We start from the raw sequence: 19,885 nt of genomic DNA, 5'->3' as shown, positions 1-19,885 counted from the left end.
TTTGTCAAATAAAGAAACTGCCTTGGCCTTTTGATAGAGCAGAAACATAGGTAGGTGAGAAAAAGAGAACAGGATGCTGCGAAGAAGGCAGACAGAGAGCCGCCATGGAGTTGCCAGAGTCAGACATGATGAATCTTTCCCAGTAAGACACTACCTCATGGTAACACACAGATTAACAGACATGGGTTAAAGCAAGATGTGAGAGTTCATGGGTTAAAGCAAGATGTGAGAGTTAGCCAATAAGAGGCTAGAGATGATGAGCCAGGCAATGTTTGCATGAATACAGTTTCTGTGTAATTATTTTGGGGGTTAATCTAGCCAGGTGGCAGGACAGAACAAAGGGTCTGCACTCCTCTCCGGCTGCCAGGTTGAAAAGCAGACCCACATCCTATTACTACATACCAGGGTCCTGAACACCCTGTTTAGTCACTGGATGGCCAATAAATACTTTTTGTTTGTTTAAACCCATGTCTGAGTGTTCTTCTCTGGTGAATACCTTACAATACTTGGTAAGTAGAGGAGAAGAAATAATCAAACTCAGTGATGATACCATAAGATAGATAAACACGAATTCACTCAAAGTATCAATGAAACAGAGTTGGTTCTTTGAGGAAATCAGTTTAAGATTAATAATACCTTACCTACATTAACTAAAAGACCCAGAGATCTCAAACAATACAATTGGAAACTAATGGGGGATATAATAAGACCGTGTAGAAACCCAGACTAATAAGGGCTTACTTTAGAAACCTGTAATACACCATATTAGAAAACCTAAAAGAGATGGATAAACTTGTTGATGAATCTCACCTACCAAAGTTAAATCAAGAGAAGACAAACATTTAAACAGGCCTACAATCCCTAGTGAAATAGAAGCAATAAGAAAAACTCTAACAACAGCAAAACCCAGTGTCAGATGGATTCATAACAGAATTTTTAATAGACTTAAAAAATGTCAATGTGTCTCAAATTATCCCACCAAATAAAGGCAAATGGAACTTTGGCTAGTTCTTTTATGAGGCCACAATTAACCTATTTTTAAACTAGAGAAAGATCTGTCAAAAAAGTGTTGCGGATCAAGTTCCCTTATGAAAATAGATGCAAAAATGCTCAATAAAATACCTGTAAAAATAATTCTAAGATCACCAAAAAGTCATCTTCCGTGATCAAGTTGACCTCATCCCAGAGATGCAGGGATGATCCAGTATATATAAATCGATAAGTGTCATCCACCATATATTGAGACTTGGCGATCAGGGGATACCAACAGGCAAGGAAGAAGTAAACACATTTTTAGTTGTAAATGATATGTTAATATACATAAGTGATCTTAAAAATTCTACTAGGACTTATTGCTCTTAGAGCAGATGAGGGAGGGTGACTTGATTGGGGGAGGGGGAGGGAAATGGGAGGCGGTTGCGGGGAGGAGGCAGAAATCCTTAATAAATAAATAAATTAAAAAAAAAAATTCTACTAGGAAACTCCTACAGATGGTGAACACTTCCAGAAGTAACAGAACAAAAAAAAATTAACTCACATGTAAACAACACCTTTCATAAAAGCCTCGAAAAATTTAAAGTATCGTGTGGTAACTCTAACCAAACAAGTGAAAAACTTCTATGATTTAAAAAAAAAACACAGGGAACGCAACGCGGCCGGAACACCGGGCGGCGGAACGCAACGCGGCCGGAACACCGGGCGGCGGAACGCAACGCGGCCGGAACACCGGGCGGCGGAACGCAACGCGGCCGGAACACCGGGCGGCGGAACGCAACGCGGCCGGAACACCGGGCGGCGGAACGCAACGCGGCCGGAACACCGGGCGGCGGAACGCAACGCGGCCGGAACACCGGGCGGCGGAACGCAACGCGGCCGGAACACCGGGCGGCGGAACGCAACGCGGCCGGAACACCGGGCGGCGGAACGCAACGCGGCCGGAACACCGGGCGGCGGAACGCAACGCGGCCGGAACACCGGGCGGCGGAACGCAACGCGGCCGGAACACCGGGCGGCGGAACGCAACGCGGCCGGAACACCGGGCGGCGGAACGCAACGCGGCCGGAACACCGGGCGGCGGAACGCAACGCGGCCGGAACACCGGGCGGCGGAACGCAACGCGGCCGGAACACCGGGCGGCGGAACGCAACGCGGCCGGAACACCGGGCGGCGGAACGCAACGCGGCCGGAACACCGGGCGGCGGAACGGAACGCGGCCGGAACACCGGGCGGCGGAACGGAACGCGGCCGGAACACCGGGCGGCGGAACGCGGCCGGAACACCGGGCGGCGGAACGCGGCCGGAACACCGGGCGGCGGAACGCGGCCGGAACACCGGGCGGCGGAACGCGGCCGGAACACCGGGCGGCGGAACGCGGCCGGAACACCGGGCGGCGGAACGCGGCCGGAACACCGGGCGGCGGAACGCGGCCGGAACACCGGGCGGCGGAACGCGGCCGGAGGACGCCCAGCGCTGCCGGCGGGGACCCACTGGAACCAGAGCGGCAGCAGAGGACACAGGCTGCTGGCGGCGGGAACCGTCCCAGCAGCAGAAGCAGGCTGCAGGGACCGCGCGCAACACCAAGAACAGATCGCCCCACTACAATTAAACCAGAGAGGTAGGCCTTCGGTTGGGGAGGTTCGTGGCAAAGGAGGAGCCGGGTCCTATTCCTGAAGACCTTTCTGAGGGGTGAGAGGGATCTTGGCCCCCGGCAGGAACCAGGAAACAGAGCAAGGGCATTTTGTAAGAGGAGCCCCTGGCCAGCAGGGGAACCTGAACCAGTTTTAAAAGACCCCTTAGATAGCATCGATAGGAGAAGATGGGCAGGCGCCAAGGAAAGAATTCACCCAATAATCTGAAAAACAACATGAAAACACCAGAACCCAACGATCTTACAACAGAAGGTCTCCAACACCATAACACAGAAGAAGTGGAAAAAATTGACTTTATGAAAGCTGTAGAGTCCCTTAAACAACATGTGAAAAATGCCCTTATAGAAATGGATGAGAAGTATAACCAAAAATTTGAAGAAATGAGTAAATACGTACATAATACCCTGGGAAACCAAGAAAGAACGATCAAACAGGTAATGGAAACAGTTCAAGAATTGAAAACTGAAATGGAAGCAAGGAAGAAAACACAAACTGAGGACCAGCTGGATATGGAAAATCTAGGTCAACGAGCAGAGCCTACAGAAACAAGCATAATCAATAGAATACAAGAAATAGAAGAAAGAATCTCAGATTCTGAGGACAACATAGAGAAAATAAACGCTCTGATCAAAGAAAACTGCAAAGCCAACAAATTCTCATCACAAAACATTCAGGAAATATGGGACACAATAAAAAGACCAAATCTAAGAATAATAGGAATAGAAGAAGGAGAAGAGTCACAGCTCAAAGGCCCAGAAAATATTTTGAACAAAATTATGGAAGAAAACTTTCCCAACATAAAGAAAGATATTCCTTTGAATATTCAAGAAGCATATAGAACACCAAACAGACTGGATCAAAGGAAAACATCCCCTCGCCATATAATAATCAAAACACAAAATATACAGGTTAAAGAAAGAATACTAAGAGCTGCAAAGGAAAAAGGCCAAGTAACTTATAAAGGTAAACCGATCAGACTTACACCTGATTTCTCTATGGAAACAATGAAAGCCAGAAGGTCCTGGATAGAAGTACTGCAGAAGCTAAGAGACCATGGATGCAAGCCCAGACTACTATACCCAGCCAAGCTTTCGTTCACTATAAATGGAGAAATCAAGACATTCCAGGATAAAAACAAATTTAAACAATATGTAGCCACGAATCCAGCCCTACAGAAAGTAATAGAAGGAAAATCGCAACCCAAGGAATCCAACATTGCCAACACTGCTTACAATAACTCAGGCATCTAGCGACCCTTCACTAGCACAACTCAAAGAAGGGAGACACACAAATTCTTCTTCCAAAAACAATAAGAATATCTGGCGTAAACAACCACTGGTCATTAATATCACTTAATATTAATGGTCTCAATTCACCTATAAAAAGGCACAGGCTAAGAGATTGGATACGAAAACAGGATCCAACATTCTGCTGTTTGCAAGAAACACATCTCAACCACAAAGACAGGCATCTACTCAGAGTAAAGGGCTGGGAAAAGATCTTTCAAGCAAATGGTCCTAAGAAAAAAGCAGGTGTGGCCATATTAATTTCTAACAAAACTGACTTCAAACTAAAATCAATCCGAAGAGATCGAGATGGACACTTTATATTCATAACAGGAACAATTGGTCAGGATGAAGTCTCAATCCTGAATATTTACGCCCCTAATATAAAAGCACCCACGTATGTAAAAGAAATATTACTAAAACTCAAGGCAGACATCAAACCACACACACTAGTAGTAGGAGACTTCAATACACCTCTCTCAGCAATGGACAGGTCAATCAGACAGAAACCTAATAGAGAAGTAAGAGAACTACTGGAGGTAATGAAGCAAATGGACTTAACAGATATCTATAGAACATTCCACCCAAATAGGAAAGAATATACCTTCTTCTCTGCAGCCCATGGAACCTTCTCGAAAATTGACCACATACTCGGAAACAAAGGAAACCTCCACAGATACAAAAAAATATCAGTGTCCACCTGTGTCTTATCAGATCACCACGGATTAAAGTTAGAATTCAACAACAATTCTACCTCCAGAAAGCCGACAAACTCATGGAAACTGAACAGTCAACTACTGAACCACACCTGGGTCAAGGAAGAAATCAAGAAAGAAATTAAAGTCTTCCTTGAATTTAATGAAAATAAAGGGACAACATACTCAAACCTATGGGACACTATGAAAGCAGTGCTAAGAGGAAAGTTCATAGCACTAAGTGCCCACTTAAAGAAAACAGAGAAAGCATACATCGGAGACTTAACAGCACACCTGAAAGCTTTAGAAAAAAAAGAAGCAGATGCGCCCAGAAGGAGTAGAAGACTGGAAATAATAAAACTGAGGGCGGAAATCAACAAAATAGAAACGCAGAAAACAGTCCAAAGAATCAATGAAACAAAAAGTTGGTTCTTGGAGAAAATCAACAAGATCGACAAACCCCTATCCAAACTAATTAAACGACAGAGAGAGAACACGCAAATAAATAAGATCAGAAATGAAAAGGGGGACATAACCACAGACACAGAGGAAATTCAAAGACTCATTAGATCTTACTACAAAAGCCTGTATGCCACAAAACTAGAAAATGCAAAAGAAATGGACATTTTTTTAGATAAGTACCACATACCAAAGCTAAACCAAGACCAGGTGAACGATCTAAATAGACCTGTTAGTCGCGAAGAGCTAGAAACCGTTATCAAAAATCTACCTTCCAAAAAAAGCCCAGGACCAGATGGTTTCAATGCAGAATTCTACCAGAACTTCCAAGAAGAGCTAATACCTATACTCCTTAATGTATTTCACAATATAGAAACAGAAGAGTCATTGCCAAATTCCTTTTATGAAGCTACAGTTACCCTGATACCAAAACCACACAAAGACCCAACCAAGAAAGAAAATTACAGGCCGATCTCACTCATGAATATCGATGCAAAAATTCTCAATAAAATACTGGCAAACCGAATCCAAGAACACATTAGAAAAATTATCCATTATGATCAAGTAGGCTTCATCCCAGAGATGCAGGGCTGGTTCAACATACGAAAATCTATCAATGTAATCCAGCATATAAATAAACTGAAAGAAAAAAACCATATGATCATTTCATTAGATGCTGAAAAAGCATTTGACAAAATTCAACACCCCTTTATGATAAAAGTATTGGAGAGATTAGGGATACAAGGGTCATACCTAAATATAATAAAAGCTATTTACAGCAAGCCGTCAGCTAACATTAAATTAAATGGAGAAAAACTCAAAGCCATCCCACTAAAATCAGGAACACGACAAGGCTGTCCACTCTCTCCATACCTCTTCAATATAGTGCTTGAAGTTCTAGCAATAGCAATAAGACAACATAAAGGGATCAAGGGGATTCGTATCGGAAGAGAAGAAGTTAAGCTCTCGTTATTTGCAGATGATATGATAGTATACATAAGCGACCCCAAAAACTCTACCAAAGAACTCCTACAGCTGATAAACACCTTTAGTAATGTGGCAGGATACAAGATCAACTCCAAAAAATCAGTGGCCTTCCTATACACTAAGGATAAGGAAACAGAGAGGGAAATTAGAGAAGCATCACCTTTCACGATAGCCACAAATAGCATAAAATATCTTGGGGTAACTCTGACCAAGGATGTGAAAGATCTATTTGACAAGAACTTTAAGTCTTTGAAGAAAGAAATTGAAGAGGACACCAGAAAATGGAAAGATCTTCCTTGCTCCTGGATTGGGAGGATCAACATAGTAAAAATGGCAATTCTACCAAAAGCAATCTATAGATTCAATGCAATCCCCATCAAAATCCCATCAAAATTCTTCACAGATCTGGAGAAGACAATAATCAACTTTATATGGAAAAACAAAAAACCCAGGATAGCCAAAACAATCTTATACATCAAAGGATCGTCTGGAGGCATTACCATCCCTGACTTCAAACTCTACTACAGAGCTACAGTATTGAAAACAGCTTGGTATTGGCATAAAAACAGAGAAGTCGACCAATGGAATCGAATAGAAGACCCTGACATTAACCCACAAACCTATGAACACCTGATTTTCGATAAAGGAGCTAAAAGTATACAATGGAAAAAAGAGAGCATCTTCAACAAATTGTGCTGGCAAAACTGGATGTCAACCTGTAGAAGAATGAAAATAGATCCATATCTATCACCATGCACAAAACTCAAGTCCAAATGGATTAAAGACCTCAATATCAGTTTGAACACAGTGAACCTGATAGAAGAGAAAATGGGAAGTACTCTACAACACATGGGCACAGGAGACCACTTCTTACGTATAACCCCAGCAGCACAGACATTAAGGACCTCATTGAATAAATGGGACCTCCTGAGACTGAGAAGCTTCTGTAAAGCAAAGGACACTGTCACTAAGACACAAAGGCAACCCACCAACTGGGAGAAGATCTTCACCAACCCCGCAACTGACAAAGGTCTGATCTCCAAAATATATAAAGAACTCAAGAAACTAGACCGTAAAAGGCTAATCAACCCAATTATAAAATGGGGCATTGAGCTGAACAGAGAATTCTCAACAGAAGAACTTCAAATGGCCAAAAGACACTTAAGGTCATGCTCAACTTCCTTAGCGATCAGGGAAATGCAAATCAAGACAACTTTAAGATACCATCTTACACCTGTCAGAATGGCTAAAATAAAAAATACCAATGATAGCCTTTGTTGGAGAGGTTGTGGAGAAAGGGGTACACTCATCCATTGCTGGTGGGAATGCAAACTTGTGCAACCACTTTGGAAGGCAGTATGGCGGTTTCTCAGGAAATTCGGGATCAACTTACCCCTGGACCCAGCAATACCACTCTTGGGAATATACCCAAGAGAGGCCTTATCATACAACAAAAGTATATGCTCTACAATGTTCATAGCAGCATTGTTTGTGATAGCCAGAACCTGGAAACAACCTAGATGCCCTTCAATGGAAGAATGGATGAAGAAAGTATGGAATTTATACATATTAGAGTACTACTCAGCAATAAAAAACAAGGACTTCATGAATTTTGCATACAAATGGATGGAAATAGAAAACACTATCCTGAGTGAGGTAAGCCAGACCCAAAAAGAGGAACATGGGATGTACTCACTCATATTTGGTTTCTAGCCATAAACCAAGGACATTGAGCTTATAATTAGTGATCCTAGAGAAGCTAAATAAGGAGAACCCAAAGAAAAACATATAGGCATCCTCCTGAATATTAACCTTCAGCAAGCGATGAAAGGAGACAGAGACAGAGACCCAAATTGGAGCACAGGACTGAAATCTCAAGGTCCAAATCAGGAGCAGAAGGAGAGAGAGCACGAGCATGGAACTCAGGACCGCGAGGGGTGCACCCACACACTGAAACAATGGGGATGTTCTATTGGGAACTCACCAAGGCCAGCAGGCCTGGGTCTGGAAAAGCCTGGGATAAAACCGGACTCTCTGAACATAGCGGACAATGAGGACTACTGAGAACTCAAGAACAATGGCAATGGGTTTCTGATCCTACTGCACGCACTGGCTTTGTGGGAGCCTAGGCAGTTTGGAAGCTCAACTTACTAGACCTGGATGGAGGTGGGGGTTCCTTGGACTTCCCACAGGACAGGGAACCCTGATTGCTTTTCGGGCTGGGGGGAGACTTAATTGGGGGAGGGGGAGGGAAATGGGAGGCGGTGGCGGGGAAGAGACAGAAATCTTTAATAAATAAATAAATAAATAAAATAAATGCCACACCAAAAAAAAAAAAGAATAAAATACTCTTGAAAAATCAAAAAAAAAAAAAAAAAAAACAAATAAAAAAAAACACACAATTAAAACACTGAAGAAAGAATTGAAGAAGGTATCAGAAAATGGAAAGTTCCAGCATGTTCAGAGATTGGTAGGACTGATATACTGAAAATGGTTCTTCTCCATAAAGCAATCTACAGATTCAATGCACTTTCCATCAAAATCTGAACACAATCCTTCACAAGTCTTGAAAGGACAGTTCGCAGCTGTGTATGGAGGCACGAACCCCCCAGGATAGCAAAAATAGTTCTGAACAGTAGGAGAACTGCTGAAAATCTCACCATCTGAAATCTCAAATTCTACTCCAGAGCTATTGTAATAAGAACAGCATGGGTTTGGCATAAAAACAGACACATTGAGCATCAGCATTGAACTGAAGTCCACACACCTATGGATATCTGATTTTTGATAAAGAAACCATGCATAGGCATGAGAAAAAAAAAGACAGCATCTTCAACAAATAGTGCTGGTCAACCTGAATGGCTGCATGTCAGGAAATGCAGTCACGTTCATTCTTACTACTCTGCACTAAACTCAGCTCCAATTGAATCAAAGACGACAACATAAAACCAGACACAATGAACCTGGCAGGAGAGAAAATGTTGAATAGTCTTGAGCTCGTTGGCACAGGAAGAGGTTTTCTGAACAGGATAATATTAGAACAGGCACTAAAATCAATAAAATAAATGGGGCCCCTTGAAACCAATAAGCTTTTGCACAGTAGTGGACACTGCCATTCAACAATGTGGCAGCCTGCAGAAATGAAAATATTTTTACCAACTCACATCTGATATATTGCAAATAATTAAAATATGTATAGGACTCCAAAAACAGGAGTTTTTGTTCTCTAACAGGAGTTAGAGAAACACATAACCCAATTAAAAAGTGTTGTATACATCTCACCAGAAAGTTTTCAAAAGATGGACACAAATGACTGAGAAACACTTAAAGAAATGGTCAATATCCTTAGTTATTATAGCGATGCAAATAGAAGCTACATTGAGATTTCATTGTATACAAGTCAGAATGTCCAAGATAAATAAACAAAAACCAGCTCCTGCTGGTGAGGTTCTGGGGTTGATAGAGAGAGCATGCATGTTTGCACACACACACACACACACACACACACACACACACACACACACACACGGAGTGGAGAGAAAGACAGGTGGGTTGAGGGAGGGATAGAGGAAGGAAGGAAGAAAAAGCGAAGAGGGGGCAATTGGAGACTTCCTTTCTAATATACAGGGATCACCCAGTGTGCCTACTGAGGTTGCTGGGGGATCTACTTTGCCTCTATTTCACTCCACGATCCACAGGAAGATGGCAGGACCTGCAACATTGTCTGCTTTGGTAAAGAAAGTCAAGGAAATTATACCCTCATTTTTTTTTTAAAACCCTCATTCTTAAAACACTCAGCAGTGAGACATTCCTACAGGTGACTGCAGTAGTCACAGGGTCTGAACTCATGGGCACAGGGGATAGTCCTATATGGCCACTGTTGTGTTCAGATGTCTGGTACCCTACAGAGGCCGAGCAGGGGAGGCTCGTTCTCAGCTGATGGATGCAGTAAGTAGTGGGATTGGATCATGAGGGCTCAGCCCCCATCAAAGAATTAATCTACACATGGCTTCCTAATTTGATAGCCTTGCTGTGAGGTGAGGGCAGCTTTCTGAGACCAGGCCTAGCTGTTGGCAGATTCTGGAGTTGTGTCTACCTTATCTTTGGTTCCACTGTTGTTACTCCACTGGGCAAGGACCCTGAATCTTCAGGCACTACTGTTCCTATTGAGATCTCTTCCCAGCCCGAATTGGCCTCTCCTGTAGTCCCGCACTTAGAAGTCAGTGACAAGGGTCCCAGTGTTGAGGTCCAGACAGGCCATCTCCGTGTGCAGCCTTGTCTGAGCAGTGATCTCCCTCTGTGAATGTGGGGCACCAGGGCAGATGAAGAGTGTAGAGGACTGCAAGCCTGGGGTGAGGCTTAGAGCAGACTGGTCCTGGCTGGGAGCTGGCAGGCCCTTTTGGAGTGCATTACCCGGAAAAAGCGCAAGGGGGCGCCCAGCCCTGTGCTTCTTCCTCTCAAAGTACAGTGTAGAACTGAGCAGGTTAAGTAATCAAGAAGAAGCTTCTACTAGAAAAACGGCAAACATAGCTTAGTCTGTTCTGGTGACCCAGGCCAGTGCCATATGCTGAAGAAGGCAGAGGCAGGAGTATCTGAGTTTGAGACCAGCCTGTACTGCACATTTCTTGTTCCCAATCACAGACTGTGACTCTGGAGCTACTTTTGTTGGCAGAAACTGAGCTTTATATCTTTAGTTTTAATGCATAGTTCTTGGAGTCCAGTGTTAGTCCAGACCCAATGTTATTTTCTCAACTAGACCCCAACATAAACTCTGACATAAATTATCTCTTTCTGGACCGGCATGGAGGTGCAGATATAAAAAGATAAAACTCACATGGCTTTATTGGGAGGGAGATTCTCAGTGGTCCCTCAAGAAGTCCTGAGTTCACATGTTGAAGAATTCCTCTCACTTTATTTTCCAAACAGATTTTATACTAAAACATAAAGTGAGGGGTAAAATACATTAGCCTTCTGTCTCCTAGGTAACCAGGTAAATGGCTTTTAGTCACCGTCACAACTACCTGTCTGCTCTGTATGCTAGCTGTCCCATAGACTTAAATCTGCATTTCTATCAGACATCCTCCAAATTACATAAAAAAGAACAAAACAATATCCTGACGTTTTGTTAGGTTAGCGACAGCTTGTCTAAAAGGGTCCATGACCCCTCAGAAGGGTCTCATGGCTTGATAGCCTGACTGCCATACCATATAGAAATATGGGCCTACACATAGTTAAGGTAGGATTGTCTCAGGTATACTGTGAATTTCCTTCCTGTAAGTACCAAGATATTTGGGAGGATTCCCCTGCCTTCCTGTCACCACACAATACTTCTGCTGGCTACAAAGGAGGTGAATGTTCACAAGAGAATCTCTTGATTTCCTTCAGGACACCGTATATATTATGCAGAGTAACATTTCAAAAACAGAAAAACTCAATTTTGAAGTTAAATATTACTTTTATGATCCAGTAGAAGAAATGAACTGACTTTATCACCAGTAGGGACCTCAGAAATCACTACCGGGGTGTATCCACTTCCTCCTCTTGGTTTACATGGATATACACGTGGAGCAAGTGTAAGGGACCCAAAACACACATAGAGCCATGTGGAAGGGGAGAGAAAGAGATAAAAGTATTATTTCACACCTCACACGTCCAGGCCTTTAGCCCCACAGATGATGGTGGCAGAAGAATAGAAGAAAGCAAGGCTTTCCAGGTGATCTTGTCTTGTTGTTGTCTTCAAGGCGGGGGGGGGGGGGGGAGGGGGAGTGTCCTTAACGAGGAGTGGGAAAAGGGACCCCTTTCATTCTCCCAGGGAGGCAGAATACTTAAGCAAGAAAAAGACTTCCTAGAAATAAAACCACAGGAAAAAAAATCTTTCAATGGGCAACTGCTGGATTCTGAGGCCTTGAGTTTGTTTGAAGGGAGTTTTCCTGCTGTAGTCTAGAGGAACCTTATGTTGCTATTTATTTTACAATAGGAGCCATTGCATGTCATTGAGTCATGACTATAAACCGTCTTGCCCATGGAGTGCGATGTTTGTCAGTTCAATCTCCAAAACATGAGAGCTAGAAACAGCAATTAAAGAAAAACTCTAAAGACAGAGACCAAGAGCTTTCCTATGACCACCCAAGATATTACCTGGGAATCAAGGTACCTTTGTGGGTTCCTAGTTTCACTGATAAAAAGATAAAAGAATTGCAAAAGGGTTCAGATGGAAACTTCAGGACTATCTCACTGACATTTGAGAGAAAGAAAAGGAAGAAGAGGACGTAGGTCAGGTGGAGGGCAGTTTCCAGGACAGAGAAAAGAATAGATAACAATAAGAAAATTACATGATGTAGAAACCAAGGAAGCAGTCAGGGTATTGTGTCTTCAGTCCCTGCACTCAGGAAGCTTAGTCAGGAGAATTACTACAAAATCCAGACAAGTATAGTCCACAGAGTGAGATCCAGGCCAGGCAGGGGACATAGAGAGATTCTGTCTCCAAACTCACAATACAAAGAAGAGAAGCGTTTCCTTAGAGTCTCACATGAAGGTCCTTGACTAGAGACCACCATGCTAGGAGTAGTTTCTTAGTGATCAATAATGTAGAGTAGAGTCTAAAAACATACCACACAATGGAGATTGAATGCTTAGCCAAAGAGATAAGACACAGAAATGTTTATTTATGATATTTATTTGCATTGTGTACATTTTAGCAAGAAAGTAAAAAAACAGCCATTGAGAGCCCTGAAGGTGGTTTTGCCACCTGTCCAAGACACTGGATTTCGAAGTAAATGTTTTTATTTTTCTGAACACACAAGTAACTGGACATCCAGCCAGACCTTCTGCATGGAGCTGGGGGCTCATCTAACTCAATTTGACAGTCTGGAGGAGCTGGTAAGAAAGGATTGGGGGGGGGGGCTGGAGAGATGGCTCAGTGGTTAAGAGCATTGCCTGCTCTTCCAAAGGTCCTGAGTTCAATTCCCAGCAACCACATGGTGGCTCACAACCATCTGTAATGAGGTCTGGTGCCCTCTTCTGGCCTGCAGGCATACACACAGACAGAATATTGTATACATAATAAATAAATATTTAAAAAAAAATAAAAATTAAAAAAAAAGAAAGGATTGGGAGTTGGTTTGTTGTTTGCTCCTGTGGAATATGTATTGCCTTGAGTTAGAGAGCTTAAAGCTGAAATATGACAAAGGTTCCCACCCTAGACTTTGGGGTGTATGGGGCACATGTTAGGATGTGCCATTTGTGATGGTAACACATCTATGAATTAAGAAAATAGTAGGTGTCATGGGGCTTGGCAACTGGGAAAATGTCATAATGAATGATGATGTTCTGACTTCAAAGAATCTTTGCACTTTTGTGAACTGCTTTGCCCAGGTAATGATTAACCCATGGCTAGAAAAAAGAATCATTTTCCTTGTGTAAAATTTGCAATAAAAAACTGAAGCTTGAAGGTTAGGGAAGCAGCAGCAGCATCAGAAGTAGACCAAGAAAAAGCAGAAGAGGAAGAACTTGGCCTGCAGCTATGAACTTGTCCTGTTGTCAGCTTGCATCAGAATCCTGGTTTGTGTGTTCATTCTGCCTTCCAGACATCACAGATTCCAGACCCACTGCTTTGCTGAGGCTGGTCCCTGCTAAGAGAACCTCACTTCACAGCCCCCTACACATGCTCAGTACACACTCACTCAAGGGCCTCGTGCCACTGAGATTTCCTAACCTTCCCTTCATCTAGAGTCTGCCTCTCTGTACTTACTAATAATAAACCACAGCCTAGTATTTGGGCCAAGCTCACTATCCACCTCACAACACTTCTCCACTAACCCCTCCACGTCCTCTGATCTCCTTCCCTCTGTTTTGAGACACTTGCCCTGTCTTGTAACCCTTTTGCCCCTTTTGCCCATAAATCGGATCACCCCCTGAAAAAGCCCCAAATTGTTTTATAGATGGGAGCAACCTAAAATAAACCCCTCACACAGCAGGATGTACTGTACTCAAGGGAACCCTGCTACCATGGGGCCCAGCCCCCAGTGGGCTTCCAGGAAGTCAGAGAAGCTGGAGAGGAGACGTGGGTAAACAAACTATTAGCCTGCTGCCCAGACACACACGGGAACTGTATCTGAGGCCAAAGCTTAGTTCTTCATTTTATTTTCCTCTCTGTTGGTTGTTTCTCTTCCTACTCTTTTTTTCTAATTTATTTATTTACTTATTTATTTATGGTTTTTTGAGACAGAGTTTCCCTTGTGTAACAGCCTTGGCTGTCCTGGAACTGGAACTGTAGACCAGGGTGGCCTTGAACTCACAGAAATCCACCTGCTTCTGCCTCCCAGGTGCTGGGAATGAAGGTGTGCACCTGCACTGCCTGGCCTGTTCTGTTCTTTTTCCCTGTTGTTTTTCCCATTTCTTTGTCTTCTTGTTGTCCCCCTTCTAATTCTTTGAGATGTTCTTCCTTTTACTTCTTCCCTGATGTTTCCCTTTACATCTTTTCTTATTCTTCCTTCTTCCATTTTTATTTTTCTTATTCCTGTTATACCTAAGACCACAATTCTCTTATTTTTTTCTTTTTCTTCCTAACCTCGTTCGTTCCTTCCTTCCTTTCTTTTCTTTTCTTTTTCTTTTTTTTCTTTTTTACCTCATATGAGTGCTCTGTCTGTCTGTATGTCTGTTTACACTCTTTTGGCTTTCAGATGACCTCAGTGAATTCCTTCCCCAGCATTTCTCCCCTCTGCTCCTCCCTCACTCTCTGCCAGTCCATACATACCTGAGAAGGCAGCTGGAGGCTGTGAGTGGTGGCGCGAGGCATCGGGCCAGATGACGCACTGTGCCAGGTGACACAATGGAGTTAAATTTCCAAAGTGGGTTGAGTCACTTTGTGCCCGAAAGGTGTGGTCAGTGGCTCCACACGTGGTTGGAACTGCGCAAGAATTTCCCCCGAGATCCTAGTGAATGAGGGAATCGCGGAGCCAGGAGCTAAGGCCCTCATGAGTGAGGACTTGAGCGGCCTGTCCTCATCCTTCAACGGGACGACATGAGCTGCAGGAGATGACAGGTGAGAGCCCAGGGGCGAGGGGTGATGCACAGGGAGCTCTGGGCACAAGCCTGAGGGCACTTCCTGAGGTGAGCTCCCTCCACGGGAAAGACTTACCTGAAACAGATGTGTTCTGGGCAGAAAGGCACTTGAATGTTCGGCAGAGGGCTACAGGGAGGCAGAGGAGTGGAGTCTCTCCCACACTCTCTCCCCACTGCCCTGGGAATCCTGTAGCAGGCTGCATCACAGGTCTGCAATCACCAAGGAGGGGCCTCGGACATGGATGCCACAGCTGCTGCAATCCAAGGCAGAGCCGGAGTGAGGCCCTGCTGTTAGAAAGTCAGGGAAGAGTGGCAGAAAGAATGTAGGTGTGATGGTCATACCTAAAGTGCCTGCACAGAGATGTGCAGAGACCCGGAGCTCTAGTGGATTCTGCGCCCACATACCCTGCCCAGCCAAAAGATCTTCTTGTCTCTGGGCAAGTCATCAGAGCAGCCTTGGATGTGGACAGACCACACTGAATATAGCAACTTGTATGTGTTCAGAATGCTTCGCCTCCTACTGTGTTCATGTGCTGTGATTGTGTTAGTTGTGGTTGTGAAGGTGAAAGACTAAGTCTTGTGAAGAGAACTGAACTGGAAAGGGTGTATGTGTGTCAGTTTGTGACAAGTCTAAGAATAAGAAAATAAAATTGTAGATTCTAGAAATAAGAATGTAAAAATAAAGAAATATAAAGTTATAAGCCTAGGAAAATAAGAACAGACTGTCAGCAGCTTTCTCAGCAGGTCAAGGATCTATCATTCACAAAGAGCTATTTTCTCAGATGCTTAAGAAGCCTCCATCAGCTTAGGTTAATCATTTTACAACCAGCTGTTCTATTTAAGTGCGGAGCTGAAATAGGCATCAGGCCAGATGAACGGTACCTAGATGATTGCACCCGCAGTCTGTCAGCCTGTGGAGAGCAGCTGCCTGAGTTTGATTCCATTGAGGTAGCAACCTTGAAGTATGAGTCCTGTTGTGGCTGGAGGAGCAAGCCACAGCCTGGAGACCTGGGTACCCACCAGGTTGGAGTTGCAGGCTGAGACAAGTTGGTCCCGAGAGCCTGGTGAATGGGGGATCGTGGAGTGAGGCGCTGTGTCTATCAGGTCTGAGGACTTGTCCTTGTCCATCAACGGGGATGACTGACGACAAGCTTCAGGAGATGACAGATGAGAGCCTAGGGGCAAGGGGACTCTGGTTACAAGCCTCAGAGCACTTCCCAGAGTGGGGCTTCCTCCACAGGGAAAGGCCTACCTGAGACCCTTGTGTTCTGTGCAGGAAGACTTGTGGATGGGCGGCAGGCCACGTCAAGGTGGCAGTGGGGTTCATGGGTAGAAAACTTTGTCCCTGGAATTGTGGACTAAGGACACTTTAGTCCATTCCTGCATCTGCGCGACGACTCCTTCAAGTGTACCACAGCTGTCACCACACACAAAGCACTGAACAGTAAGTCTCGGCTTCTGGACTATGGATGTCATTTCTGCCCCTAGAAAGACTGTAGCCAGTCTCTTCCAGTGGAAATTTTGTCTCATCCACCCTCGTGGTGTGGACATTTGCTCATCTACCCACATGGCATGGGATGTACGGTCCATCCTTGCATGTGAGTGAGATCTGAGATTCATGGGATCCTCAAGGTTAGGCAGTAGATTACTCTTAGTTCAGTAACTAAGGACCCTGGGTCAAGCTGTGTTTCAGGCATATCTGGCCTTCTTTCCAGCATGGCCATCCTTTATGGACCAGGGTTTCTTTAAAGAAAAAAACATTTTTTAAGGTAGTTGTAGGCAAGTGTAAAGTGCGTTTTTGTTGTAAGATTCTTTTATTTTCCTTATGTAATTTTCAAAGTAGGCATTCTTATATTTGTATTTTACAGATAAAGAGCAACAAGGACAACATCTCAGAATCGTCTCCCCCGTGTCTCCTGCTAGGCTTCACTGCTGCTATGCAGTGATCATGGTCCTCACTGCAGCTGTGATTGCACTTTCTGTGGCTCTGTCATTGTCAGGTGAGTGACATTCTCCAGATCCTGCAGCATTCTGTCCACATCAACACTGTCAGTTACACTCACTGAGCACTGTGAGCCAGGCACTGTGGGAAGGGCAGAGAGAAAATACACTGGAAATTCCTGTTCTCTGGGAACTTAGGGTCTAGCAGGAAGATGCAGTGAAGGAACAGCACAGGCTGTGGTGTGCACAGGAGGCCAGGCTCAGCATCCCTGGGAAGAAGCATCCCTCTAGAGAGATGCAGGAGACATGTCCACCTGGGGGAAGAATTCAGGCTCCAAAACCACAGAGAAACCCTGTCTCGAAAAACCAAAAAAAAAAAAAAAAAGCCCAAAGGAGGAGCTTCAGGAAGGTGCTAAGGCTAGGGACAGTGAGGGCAATGAAGAGGAATATGGTTGGGGAAGGTACCGAACACCCCACCACCCCACGATCCATGGTTTCAGTTAATATCATCTCCTCTGGTCTGAAAATATTAAATAGTGATCCAGAAATATGCTGTTCCTCAGCTTTTAGTTTTAGACTTTCAGAATAATGTGATAAAGTCTTGTACAGCTTCCCTGCCATAGCTGGAGTAATGATTCATGATATTGTTCTATGTAATCAACTTTAACCATGTCAATGAATAATACACCTTCTAAACATGGAGAAACATTTGCCCACAAGACTTAGTATGTATAATCTAAACTGTCATATGGCTCTAAGTAACAGTCACCCTCAGGGCCTGTTGCATTAATTCCTTCCATTGAATCTACATGGTGGTGTGTATAAGAACTGGAAACAGTCACAACAATTTATCCTCCACTAAAAATAAGTGTGTGAGTGCCATTTCTAGTATTTAATATTTCTTATCAAATCATTTATTTCTATACTCAGTAACCCTTCCAAAGATCCATGTAGTCATTCTTACCTGTTAAAGGAAGAAAAAGACCGTGTGCTTCTTACTGACTTTCCAAACAGTTAGAATAGCCACTCTGAAGCCTTGGAGCTTTGGTTATGGTTTTAGAGTTTCATTGTATTTACCTTTTTAGACGCTTATTAGCCAAAATATAGAAAAAACACCAGCAAAGTTGAAACTAGAAAAGTGTTGATCTTTATAACGTTTTTATGACTTTTGGCCCTTTGGTTGCTTCCTGTCCTTCTTTGTCACCTTATGTCACTCTCCTTGTTCTCCTAAGTGTTACATCATGTCCTTATTCACAGATGTTCACACTGTGCATCCCAGGCTGGGGCAAGCATATGAGGTAGTGCATGGAGTCTCTTTCTTGCTGAGCTTGTGTGATCTTATTAAATATTATACTTGTAGGTCCCCCACTTTTCTACAAGTTTCAATTTCTGTATGTCTGATTAACTTCCTGTTTTACACATGTACCACATTTTCATTTTCTGTTCATCAGTTGATGGACATCTAGGTCAGGTCCATTTTGTACTATTGTACACAGGGCAGCAGTAGACATGGATGTGCAGGTCTCTGTGTTATGATGTAGTGTTCTCTCACATATGCCCAGGAGTGGCATAGCTGAGTCACCAAAGGTCTGTTTGTAACTTTTTAAAGGAGCCTCCATACTGGATGTTTCAGTTTATACTCCCACCAGCAATAAATAAGTGTCCCCATCTTTGCAGAGTTCTGATATCTGCAGTGAGATTTCTTGGTAATTGCCATTCTGACAGCCTCTAACAAGAGCCAGCATACATTCATGTGGTTTTAACATATATGCACATGATAACAGGAAGGCATTAATCAAAGTTTTGGTATCAGCAAATTATTTGACCATGTCTTGTTTTGCATGCTGGTATTTACGAAAGCAGGATGTATTCTCATTATTCCAACTCTTCAACTGGACTTTGGCAGCTTAGTCCAGTGTCCAATGTGGGTTTCTGTTTCTGACAGTTGCTGGATGAAAGTTCTGTGGTGATATTTAAGATAGTCATCAGTCTGACTAAAGGGCAAGTCAAGAATGGACCCCTCTCCTCTATTGCTTAGGGTCTTAGTTGGAATCAGCCTTGTGTATTCCTGGGAATTACTCTAGAGACAGGTTTCTGCTAACCCAATAATGACTCCCTCAATCAAGATATCTTTCCTTGCTCTGGTCTGTCTTTCCTTAATCTCGACTATCCCATTCCCTTAAGTTCTCCTCAACCCTCCTCTCCCCCCCATTTTCACCTTTCACCCTCCCTTCTCTCCTCACCCCTATGCTCCAAGACCATGATGGGTTCACCCACTGAAACAATCTACCTGAGCTAATGGGAGCTCACCAACTCCAGCTGGGCTGGGAAGGAACAAGCATAGGACCAAACTAGTCCCTCTGAATGTGGTTGACAGTTGTATGGCTGGGGCAGACTGAGGGGTCACAGGCAGTGACACCAGGATTTATCCCTATTGCATGTACTGGCTTTTGGGAAACCGATTCTCTTTGGATGTATATCTTCTCAGCCTAGATATAGTAGGGAGGGCCTTGGAACTTCCACAAAGCAGTGTGTCTTACCATCTGTGAGGATTGGAGGGGGTGTGAACTTGGATTGGTATTTTTTAAATCTAATAAATTAAAAAAAGCAGGATGGGAAGCAGGATTATAGGAAAGGAACCTGAAGGATTCCAGCAATCAGGAAGAGTCCTCAAGGGGTAATGACTATGATTTTGTTCAGGGTATGGTGTTTTTAGTCCCTGCACTCAGGACGTACAGACAGGTGGATTATTACAAAATCCAGACAAGTATAGTCCACAGAGTGAGATCCAAGCCTGGCAGGGGGA

General features: G+C 43.7%; 1 protein-coding gene across 2 annotated transcripts in view; it reads left to right on the top strand.

Moving 5' to 3' along the window:
* The window catches only part of LOC142855950 (C-type lectin domain family 2 member D11-like), a 63,965-nt gene that overhangs the window by 22,207 nt on the left and 21,873 nt on the right, over window positions 1-19,885 (top strand). For both annotated transcript variants that reach the window (XM_075982624.1, XM_075982623.1), the window contains exon 3: window positions 17,007-17,138. In XM_075982624.1, coding sequence (XP_075838739.1) covers window positions 17,007-17,138 — 132 coding nt within the window. The remainder of the gene's footprint in view (window positions 1-17,006; window positions 17,139-19,885) is intronic.

This window comes from Microtus pennsylvanicus, chromosome 8 (assembly GCF_037038515.1).
Source record: "Microtus pennsylvanicus isolate mMicPen1 chromosome 8, mMicPen1.hap1, whole genome shotgun sequence".
NCBI lineage: Eukaryota > Metazoa > Chordata > Mammalia > Rodentia > Cricetidae > Microtus > Microtus pennsylvanicus.
The sequence above is the reverse complement of the archived record's forward strand: the minus strand, read 5'-3'. Positions and strand labels throughout refer to the sequence as shown.